The sequence below is a fragment of the Populus euphratica genome, unplaced genomic scaffold (genome assembly GCF_000495115.2).
Source record: "Populus euphratica unplaced genomic scaffold, PopEup_1.0 scaffold5.1, whole genome shotgun sequence".
Lineage (NCBI taxonomy): Eukaryota > Viridiplantae > Streptophyta > Magnoliopsida > Malpighiales > Salicaceae > Populus > Populus euphratica.
The window spans coordinates 5,449,219-5,460,695 of NW_011499848.1; the positions used below are offsets into that span (position 1 = coordinate 5,449,219).

The 11,477-nt window shown below is 34.0% G+C and overlaps 2 protein-coding genes and 1 pseudogene across 4 annotated transcripts; 2 read left to right on the plus strand and 1 right to left on the minus strand.

Moving 5' to 3' along the window:
• Nucleotides 1-1,720: 1,720 nt before the first annotated feature.
• LOC105119513 (putative UDP-rhamnose:rhamnosyltransferase 1) lies at nucleotides 1,721-3,230 on the plus strand (annotated as a pseudogene).
• A 2,365-nt stretch (nucleotides 3,231-5,595) lies between these two features.
• Nucleotides 5,596-6,584, plus strand: LOC105118864 (Heavy metal transport/detoxification superfamily protein). Of its 2 annotated transcripts, none has more exons than XM_011016920.1 (3): nucleotides 5,596-5,783; nucleotides 5,891-5,966; nucleotides 6,121-6,584. In XM_011016920.1, exons 1-3 carry the CDS (start codon nucleotides 5,775-5,777, stop codon nucleotides 6,267-6,269), a joined length of 234 nt encoding a protein of 77 aa, XP_011015222.1. In that variant the 5' UTR covers nucleotides 5,596-5,774; the 3' UTR covers nucleotides 6,270-6,584. The 2 variants fall into 2 exon arrangements, with proteins under 2 accessions (XP_011015222.1, XP_011015229.1); XM_011016927.1 differs by having other exon boundaries at nucleotides 5,611-5,783; nucleotides 6,124-6,584.
• A 2,034-nt stretch (nucleotides 6,585-8,618) lies between these two features.
• Nucleotides 8,619-9,572, minus strand: LOC105118879 (protein EARLY RESPONSIVE TO DEHYDRATION 15-like). 2 transcript variants are annotated; one of them, XM_011016944.1, is made up of 2 exons: nucleotides 9,159-9,572; nucleotides 8,619-9,047 (listed from the first exon to the last, which is right to left on the minus strand). In XM_011016944.1, the coding sequence occupies exons 1-2, from the start codon at nucleotides 9,426-9,428 to the stop codon at nucleotides 8,868-8,870; spliced, it is 450 nt and encodes a 149-aa protein (XP_011015246.1). In that variant the 5' UTR covers nucleotides 9,429-9,572; the 3' UTR covers nucleotides 8,619-8,867. The 2 variants fall into 2 exon arrangements, with proteins under 2 accessions (XP_011015246.1, XP_011015238.1); XM_011016936.1 differs by having other exon boundaries at nucleotides 8,619-9,058; nucleotides 9,164-9,561.
• Between the last annotated feature and the right edge of the window lie 1,905 nt (nucleotides 9,573-11,477).

Here is an 11,477-nt window from a genome sequence, read left to right on the forward strand (position 1 = left end):
AAGAAACCATAATTTTATGATGTTTGGTTAAAGTAAGAAAGCAATGTTTTTAATTCATGGGACCTACCGAAAATCGCACAAAAATACAGGTAAGGGAGAAGCATGTTATACCTACTTTGCCGATACCGTTCACTTTTGTTAAGTGAACAATGTAGAGGAAAATCGCACAAAAATACAGGTTAGGGAGAAGCATGTTATACCTACTTTGTCGATACCGTTCACTTTTGTTAAGTGAACAGTGTAGAATGAATTAATTTACACATTTGTTTATAAACATGTTGGCAGTGCAGTGATTTTTATTTGCACTATTCACGTAAACAATAAAATATCTAATTTTTTAAAAAATATATTTTATTAAAAAATTTAATATTTAACATTATTCAATGACACTGTATCAATTAAAAAGAGATCCCATGATGGCATAGTTTTTGTAGAATTTAATCGTAATTTCAATTTTGTTTCTAATGATATTTTACCTGATTTTGTTGTACATCCAAGAAATCATGGAAACTATAGTCTTTATCGGATGAATTTTGTACATTATGAAATTATAGATAATTTAATAAAACAATAATTTTTTTATATAAAGTATTATTTATTTTATGATATGATAGCAGTAGTTAAATCTACAATATTTAAATTAAAAAATATCAATATTAATGCATATCACCAAACACATTAAATTATTTTTTGTTCAACTTCAATTTCAACCACATTTTTAACTAAACATATATAAATATCAAATCAACCTCAACTAAAAATAATTTTTATAAAATATTTTTTTAAACCACAATCACAAAAGCTATCACAAAATCTCAATTTTTTTTTATTAAGAGATATTTGAGTTATATAGTCTCTAATTCAAATACATTAATTTGAAAATATATCCAAACCAGTGTGGTATTGAAAGATATATTGCAGACATTCTAATTGCACAATAAAAAATAATAAAATTTTAAAAACAAATAATTATGATCAATAACAAAAAATACATTACTTTAAAGTATTTTAGCATATTTTTATTTATTTTAATTTAAGCATAATTGATTCTATTGTTAGTACACATGTTGGGACATTGATGTTGTATCAATTATAAGCTCGAATATATGTTTAGTTTACATGTTAATATTTTATTATTATATTTGTATCGAAAGCATGTTTATATATTTAAATTTACATGAATAGTAAAATAAATATTATTATTTTTAGTATATCATGTTATAATAAATTAAATATTATTATTTACTATTTTAATATATTTATAAACTTTTGAATTACATGAACCACCACATCGATGATCCAATGGATTGTAACACTGTATTTAAATTTATTTTAACGTTACCAAAGTTATTGACAAAACCTTAGCGAAAGATTATGCTAAAGTGTGTTTTACTCCTATCAAAATATTTAAAAGATCTAGTGGAATATATTTATCAAATGACAGTATGTGTTTAGTTAATATTTTAATTTTTTTATTTAAAATATTAAAATTACAAATATTTTTTTAAAATATTTCTTAAGTTTATTTGAATTGATTCAGATCCATCCGTGCAATCTGAGAAGTCATCGATTTTCATATAAAAAAATTACAATAACAATTCAATTTCCAAATGAAAATTAAACTCTCATTCGCTAGCTATATATACAAACACATACACACACATGGAATACAGGCTAAGAAGCTAAAGACACGAGCATTTAATTAGATCAGGCAGTATCAATGAATGAACCTGACGAGCTCCACATAGCCATGTTCCCATGGCTTGCTTTCGGTCATATCATCCCATTTCTAGAGCTCGCCAAGCTAATAGCTCAAAGGGGTCACAAGATCTCCTTTATATCTACTCCAAGAAACATCCAACGTTTACCCAATATACCTGCAAATTTAAAACCGCGAATCAATTTAGTAAGCCTCGCTTTACCCCATGTAGAAAATCTCCCAAACAACGCAGAGGCCACCGCAGACTTGCCTTTCAACAAAATTCCATACCTAAAGGAAGCCTATGACGGACTCCAAGATTCTTTATTTCACTTCTTACATTCTTCTTCTCCAGATTGGATCATCTTTGATTTCGCTCCCTACTGGCTGCCTGAGATAGCAACCAAGCTTGGGATCTCTAGTGTTTTCTTTAGCATTTTTAATGCGTGGACCATATCCTTCTCTGGACCGTCATACTCAGCTATGCTCAACGGCGACGATCCAAGGACCGAACCGCAACACCTCACGGTCCCTCCAAAGTGGGTCACATTTCCCTCCCAAGTGGCATTTCGCATCCATGAAGCTAAGCGGTTTTTGGATCAAATAGAAGTGAACAGTTCAGGTGTCACTGATATATTTCGTTGGGGATCCATTCTTGCTGGCTGTGATGTTATAGCAGTGAGGAGCTTCTTAGAGCTAGAGGCTGATTTCATAAGACTGGTGGAGGCCCTTCACTGTAAGCCAGTAATCCCAGTAGGCCTACTGCTACCATCTGCTCAGTCCAGCGACAGCCGAGTGGACGAAAAATGGGTTACGATCAGTGAGTGGCTAGACAAGCAAACCCAAGGATCTGTGGTTTACATAGCGTTCGGAAGCGAGTTAACAATAAATCAAACGAAATAACTGAATTGGCTCTGGGGTTAGAGTTATCAGGGCTGCCGTTCTTTTGGGCTTTGAGGAACCGGGATGACTCGGTCAGGTTACCAGATGGATTTGAGGAACGAGTAAAAGGACGTGGAGTGGTGTGGACGAGCTGGGCACCACAACTAGGGATTATGGCTCATGAATCGGTCGGTGGTTTTTTGACTCACTGCGGCTTTAGCTCAGTTGCAGAGGCACTCTCCTTTGGACTAGCTTTGATCATGTTACCTTTCGCTATAGACCAAGGATTAATCGCAAGGGTTTTTGAAGGGAAGAAGGTTGGGATAGAAGTGCCGAGAGATGAGCAGGACGGGTCGTTTACGAGGAACTCGGTAGCTGAGTCACTCAGGCTGGTTATTGTTGACAAGGAAGGATCCGCATATAGAGAAAACGCGAAGCAGCAGATGGTGACATTATTTGGAGAGAAGAGCATCGGCGATCGCTGCGGTGACCAGTTTGTTGCCTTCTTACGCAGTCATAGAAAATTGCCAGCAGTGATTAACGATGACTTGCCCACACACTCGCAAAACTGACACGTGCCACTTGCTTGTGTTCATCTCATTTCATATTAATTTAAAAAATAAAATAAAATATAATAATTTTCATTTCATTTTAAATCTTAATTTATTCTAAATTTTTTATTTAAATTCTAATTAAAATGTTAGCATATTATATTTGCGTGCCGTTTAATACAGTGGAAGTTCTAATCCTTTATAACAATTATTTTCAAAAGTTCTGACAAGCAAAGTCTAATTTCACATAACAGGCCTCGAGCTTGATCGGTTGATCAGTTCGAGGGCCAATTAAATGACTTTGAGATTTATATCACTGTTATTTATTTATTGACTGGTTTTTGATATATTGGTGGTTAGATCATACCAGCTTGTCCAAAAATTCACAATTTATATCACTGTTATTTATTTATGGAATGTTTTTTTTACATTAATGTGGGTGTTTGAGCTAGCTTGCGTGTATTACGACTAATTCTACAGATCCTGAAATTAACGACCATTTAAGTCTCCAGTGGCCATCATATTAGCAACTAAGAACTTAAACCAGTGGCCATTATATTAGCAACTAAGGAGTTAAACCTGAGACTACAGAGGGAGCAAATTTTTTGATTCCAAATCCTTACCACTTGACCATCTAGAAAATTTTTACCACTTAACCATCTAGATGGTTTTATTGACTAGTTTTTGATATATTAGTCGTAAGATCATACCAGCTTGTCCAAAAATTCACATCCATGAAAATAATTATCTAGCAGTTAATTAATGATATCAGTAAACGATGTGCGCAGGACTAAGAAATGATATCCGTTAAAAAAATTATATTAAAAATAACTAAAAATCTATACGTGATGTATAATATAATAAAAAACAATTATTTCTAATTTCAAAGATTCTCTTTACTTATCAGTGAGTTTCTAGTTGAAATGAGAGTGATCTATTGATAACAATAATAAAAAAAAGTCATGGGTGATTTACACTTCTTGCAAGAGATGCTAACAAATATTTAAAGTATTGAAGGGGTTTTTTTCCACTAAAAACCATGCATGTGGTGTAATGGGTTTTTCACATAATTTCTGTTTATATATATATATATATATGTTTTTAGAAGTTTTTAATCATAAAAAAACACTAAAATGATTTTTTATAATATTTTATGATGCTTTTGATTTATTAATGTAAAAATAAAAAATATGAGAAAAATTTATTTTAATATATTTTAAAATAAAAAACTATTTGAAAAAAATAATCTCAAACTTTCGAGTGTCTTGAATTTATAATAATAATTAAAAAAAAAACATTTCACCCCAAAACCGAAGGGTTTTGTGGGATTGCACTTCAAAATATGCAACATGATTCCCAACCAAATATATATTTATGAAAACACTCCTAAAGCTGAAAATGGATACCGATACATCCTCACAAATTTTAATCTGAATACATACCAAGCTCTTGGCAACTATAAATTTATGTGGCTCCTTTTAACTTTTCTCATCGACCTTGAAAAGTTTAATTGTTCTAGTTTTACCCTTTCTTACTTTAGATTTATGTTTTTTTATCCATGCAAGCTTTTTCACACTGGCCATCCCTCCGTTTTGTTTAAGCTCTGCACCGGGGGTGGAATTATAAATTTCGGATTATACATGATTTTAAGGACGCAAAACATAAGATCGAAGGGTAATTAAAAATCTCAAAAGCTTAGCATTAAAATGCAGATTTATTTAAAAAAGATATGGGGCTGTCATAGCCCCTCCTCCACCTTTCTACGTATATAATTTCGCCCCTGCTTTGCACCTAGATGCCCAATAACCTAAACTTCACCGGTTTTAGCATCGCCGTGGCTCGTTCTCTCAGGAGAGCTTCCGGCACAAGTACAACGACTCAAAAGAACATGTATCAAAGGTAAGTGCAAACTCTTAAAAGGTCAATTTTTTCCGTCCATGATTGATGGTCGAACTCGAGACAGGGCATTGTGCTCCCACGAGTACGAATTTATCTGAAAAGAATACAACTTTTTTTCATCTCAATTTCTTAATTGTCGTATGATATGTCAAAGAGACGCTCTGTAGGCCGTTCTTTCTACCTGCTCTACCATGAACCTTTTGTATCCACGCTATCACTGTAATTGGCAGATTTTTGCACACTATGATCCCTTATACATACTGCAGAAAGTAAAGCCAACAATTTACCTGTGTTTTCCCCACAATTTACTCAATAAAGCTAACAAAATCCATAGAATATAGATCACGAAACTTTGTAGCTTTAATAAATCAAAGCAATTAGGTATGAACAGAATAGTGCTCCGCATAAAAACTTTGTAAATTTGTCCCAATCAAACCTGGCAGCATTAATATGCTTTTTTTCCGACCCCATGTGTGGACATAGTCTTTCCTCTCAAGTCAACACCATGGAAACAAAGGTAGCTTTATCATAAAATGTGATAAATTCCATCAATCAAGTAAAGAATCCAATGCCCCTCTCAACTTGCTCATTAATTTATATGCTTCAAGTACTGGTCACTTTGCCAACATTGATGTTTGTTTCCTTATTTCTCTTCCTCTTGATTTCCTCTTTGTCTAGCCACTCTACAAGGTCAGTGCACTATTCACGCCAATTTCACCAACTTGCAGTTTTCATCAAACAGAATGGCTAACGTAAGTATGTATATACGACATCAAAGTACTTTCTGTATTTAATCTAGCTACTCCTGTTTGTTGTTGAACCATTTTGGACTTTAATTAATGCTTCAATTCGGCAATAGGTGGTGGAATTGAAAGTGGGTTTGCATTGCGATGAATGTATTAAGAAGATACTGAAAGCTATCAAAAAAATACAAGGTAACTATATTGAGTCCAAGCTATCCTTGATTTTTATGTAGTCTCTTTATGATGAACTTGAATTTGATCACCCTTTCGCCCTCTACATAATTTGTAAAAAAAAAAAAGATCTTGAATTTGCGTTAACATTTACATGTCCGGTGTTTTTGACAAGCAGACATCGAAACTTACGACATTGATACACAGCTCAATAAGGTCACAGTGACTGGCAATGTTTCATCAGAAGAAGTCATTAGAGTTATTCACAAGATTGGGAAGACAGCGACCACTTGGGAAGCCGAGGGAGATGGAGTAACTTGCTAAGTAAATCGATGACGTGATCTCCTCTCTCTGTTTCAGGAACAGATTAAGTTTATAATATGTAATTATGGCCATGAAGGTTTTTCTAATTTCATCTTTACTGGATGGATGGCTTGACAGAGAAGACAATTCAACCTGGTCAACACGGTGGAGCAATTTCTAGAGAGAATAATATTGATTTGTAAAGGGCGTATGAATATGCATATCAAGTTATTAAATATAGTTAGCCTCCTTCAATAACCTATACTAAGCAAAAAAATAAAATATTAAAATTACAACCTATTAGCTATTACATATCAAAGCAAATCACCTGTGATTTCTTGGGCCTTTCTCTAATTTTCGCAATATCTAAGACTAAGAGTAGTAGTTACCTTCCAAATCTTGCCCATGCCTAACATGTACGATGACATGAAATCCACTTTCTCTATCCAAAAAGCAGGACAAAAGCTTCAAGCTATAGAAACAGAATGTTAATTGCAGAAAAGCCTTTATACCAGGTGGACAAGGCTCGCATTTGTCGGAGAAAACCCCCTCCACGTTAGATATGGCAGCTGCAAAACGAATACAAAGGAGAAATTGGAACTCACTATTGATGACAATTTGTAAGAAATCGCATCGTTAATCTATCCGTCTTTCATCCTTCTATCTTGTCTATTTACTACTGCTTACACATGTACACTAGAAGCAAGCACCATTTTATTTTTAAAAGATGACTTATATGTTGCTGCCCTCGTGTGCAACAACCAGTCGCAAGTAATTAATTAATAGCTAATTATGCATTTTTATGTGACTCGCCTATGAGGACAGGAAAAAAAAATAAAAAAATCATGCCTCTATATTTTTCAATGCTAATCATTTTATTGTAATGAATGTAAATATGATATTTGATTTTAGCTTTTTAAAAGAGAAAAAGGGGCCTTTACAGTAGGCTCATATGTTTGGGCCTGATATGGAAAGCAGGAAAACAGCTTCTAAATGCTACAATTCTACCATAATGGTATAAAATGTTGAGCTCGAGGTCCCGGAAGATAACATGACTTTGTCTACCAAAATGAGCAAGATTACAGATGCCACATGACTGGGAGACAGTCTTTTGCACGGAGGATGGCCAAAAACCCCATACTTAATTTAACAGTTATGCGTTTCATCACGCATAATGATCTTGTCCATGACAATTGGGAGAGCGTATATATAATGGGTTTTTGAAAAATGTTAGAACGGACATATCAGGGCCACTCATATCAACTTAATAGATGTGACTGTAAGAGATGGATCCGATACATCTGCTATAGTTCAATCAATCGTGGGAGACTACGATCTTATCATGGTAGGTCGTTGCCATGAAAACGAACCAAAAGTTCTATCAGGCCTATCAGAAAGTATTCCTTCCCGAGAATTTGGGATGTGCTTGCTTCTGAGAATATTTTTAGTCTAGTTTCAGTGCAGGTGGCTCAACAGCAAATCATGAAGGCAAGGCATAGCAGCACTTTCAATTAATGTACTGTTTGAACCCAAGCTGTCACTTGTCTTTGTGACATCAAAAAATGTCATCGACTTTGTCTTACTATGAACTCCTGTCTAGTAAGATATTAATAGAACCTTGCAGATCATCAAGAACATGTACAATTTTCACGTTTTACCAGTTACATATCCTACCTTGTTTATTAAAGAACTAGAATTTGTTTTGACATGTCTTTTGTTTTTTACCAAAAGATAATGAAACATTCATAGTGACCGGGAAGAAAGCAAGCACTTGGATGGCCAAGGGAGACCACCATGTCTGATTTGCTCTGTGCAAGCACAAAGAATTGCAAAGATTATCAGTTATTGCCATGAAGATGTCCAGCTTTCCTTCAAGGCACCACACGGAGGATCAAGACCACAACGTGTTGAGGTACTACTCGAAAGGCAAATCATTTTCTACAGCTGTGTAGAGGAGGGCATATTCAATTAGCTTGCAGTCAGCCTCGGTAATCACTAATACAGTTCAAGCTGTGTTTTTTAAAAATTTAATTTTTTTTTAATTTTTTATTTTTATTAAAATTTAATATAATTTATATATTTAATATTTTTTAATATATTAATATTAAAAATAATTAAAATTATTTAAAAAATAACCGTTATCGTATTACCAAAAACACTCTAAACCAAATATATATTAATTCTAAGGTACTCGTTGAAAGGCAAATCATTCATTAACAATTATTGTCTCTTCCTTTTTTTTTTTTTTTTTGCAATATCAAAGACATATTCAATTCCTTTGATTAATTAATTAAAACTAGGTAATTTATATATTTAATTACCTTCCAAATCATGCCAAGGACCTAATAGAATTACATCAAATCAACTCTCTGTCCTGAGCAAGCCAAGTTAAATTTGATGTTCTTACTGATTTCTCTACCACTGCAATATTTATTTGTAATTACCGCATTTTGTTCCCAACATTTTTTATGACAGAAATAAAGTTACAATTTTACAAAGTACTTTCTTTTCTACACAATAACATGAAAAACCCAAATTAAAAGGAAAAAAACAACAGCTAGCATCCCGTTCAAAGCCAGTCCTTGTACACAACACAACCCAACTGGGTTATCCTCAAACTCACCGAGTCATACAACTCTGCCTCGGTTGCTGAATCGTCCTTGGACTCAGCTTCACATTCACAATCTTCGGTACCTTCTCCAAATACCTTGGTGCCTGAGCACGATCAAATTGATCCCTTTTCCACTTCAAAACTCCAAGCGAAACCAATTCCATGTTGCAACCCTTCACCTCCACCTCCACCTCCTCTCCTGCAACAAACACCCCCGGGAAAAAAGAGAGAAAATCGAGTTAGCGAGTTGACTCGGTGACTCAGGCTATTGAACACAAATTCTAATTTGTGGGAGGGCGCTTACCTTTCATGGTGTCGTAAGTTGGGTCGTCGAAGAAGAGAGAGTCGAGATCCTCGGAGAGGACAGTATCGTAAATATCAGAGAATAGAGGTTCAGTTTCGGGATCATGGAAACGTTCTTGGAGCCAGTAGTCTCGGAACCAAGGGGAGGAGCGGACAAGAGCCCACCATTGGTCGGAAAAATCCTCCACCGTTCGATATGACAGCGGGACGAACAACGGAGCGTTGGGATTTAAAGTTGATGTTGAGATGTGAGAAATTACATCCATTACCACTTGAAACAAGAAGAAAAGCTAAAGGAGAGGGGAGTGAAGGGTGGCTACTCGCATAACAAGAGCTTATAAAGGAAGAGGAGAGATTTTACCTGAAAATGGTGGGGTTTTAAATTTGGCCTTGGTTTAGGGTTCTATTACATTTCCTGAAAAAGATGTACTATATTTTATTGCCCTTTTTAATCAATCATTTCTCATATGTTAAAATTTAAGTTTTTTCCCGATTAATTTAAAAAACAGATCAATATTCGCAGATTAATGTTCCCTTCTCCTGATATATTTACTTTTGTTTGTTTGTCTTTCCATGTTCCTTTTCCTGTCTTGTCATATTTCTTTCTTTTGTTTTCTTGTTTTCTTATATTTTAGATAAAATGTTCGCGCAAAGTAATCATGAACTAAGGGTAAATAAATATCTTCCCCGCATAGAAACAAAAGAGGACTTGTAAGGAAAAAATGAAATTGTGGAATTTTGTTTTATTAGCAACATTATCTCTAACCAAAGTATGCCTCGTTATATTTTTATAATACCGAGGGCAATACCGGAACAACGGAATTTACTTATAACGGGCAGGTCAGTCAACAATAGGCAAAACTCACGGAGATGCCACCGCCCCTTGTTTCGCTATTAGAGTCCACTGCCTTGTGCAATCCTACAGTATCCCAAATGCATGAGGTGATGGCATTTTTGTTTGTGTTTGTATTTTAAAAAAATTAATTTTTCTTATTTATTTAAAATTAATTTTTTTAATATTTGCAAAATTTAAAACTAATTTTTTAAAATAATAAATATTATTTTAATATATTTACAAATAAAAAACACTTTAATGGCTACATTTCTAAACATCCCGCGTCATAACATAAGACGAGAAATAAAAAACTGACGTGTAATGTGAGTGGTGTTTCTGTAAAAACTGGAGTAACTTGGATCTATATCGGTACATGCAGGTGGTCATTCCTTTTCTTCTGTTTTTTTATCCCTTCTTCTGGGCTCTTATCCGCAGAGTAGACAACACGTCGCTGTTCTAATCCGATGTCTTTGACTCGTTACGTGGCAGTTTAAACGGACATATATATATATAGATATATATGGGCACAAGGCCCAAGACAAAACTAACAAGCAAACCTCGACCCCATGCACCAGTATAAATAATCTTTATACAGATTCTGCAAGAAAAGAAAAAAAATATTGTTTAACATTTATTTATTTTATCCAACTTGAATAATTGGACGAAAAATAAATATGAGAAAACTTGGATCCATATCATTCGATCCAAATAGGAAAAAAAGAAATAAAAAATGTCATAAATTCGAGCTTGGGCCGAGTGGGGGATTTGCTTGCTTCTAGCGATATTTCAAGTCCGGTTTCAGTGCTGGTGGGTTCAACAGCAAATCATGAGAGCGCGTCGCAGCAGTAGTTCGAATTAATGATTTGCAAATAATCAAGTTACATAGAAATAATGGCTAGAGAAAGCTGCACGTGACATGAAAAATGGACGCAGTTTCCTTACAATTCCTTGTGAACCGAAGCTTCGCCTCTCCATATAACTTCAACTAATGGCGGTTTAGTTCCTTGGTAATACGGGGACGTAGATTGCACAACTTTTTTGATAAAAATTAAAAAAAAGAAGATTGCATAACTTATCAATTCTTTTAGGAGATATCTTTGATATTTGAAAACACAACTTCTTGTTATATTACAAGTTGTATATATTTAATCTACTGCTTTCGATTAAAATTTAAAATTTATTTTGCAAAGGTATGATATTTTGACCTTCCAAAATTTCTATACTTGGCGATATTGTAATTGTTTTTTCAGTAAAAAAAATTAAACCATGTTAGACGCTAATGTAATACTTTATCAAACTCATTTTTATTAGACTCGGTTACATCTAAAATCCAAGCGTTTATGGATATAGTATATTGCTAGACCCCACCTAATCAAGTCTTTTTTAATAAATAAGTGTTCAAAGTAAGAATCTAAGATTATCATCTCTTTATTTTCTAAGCAGGTCAAAAGATTATTTAAAGACCTGCTTAGAAAATATA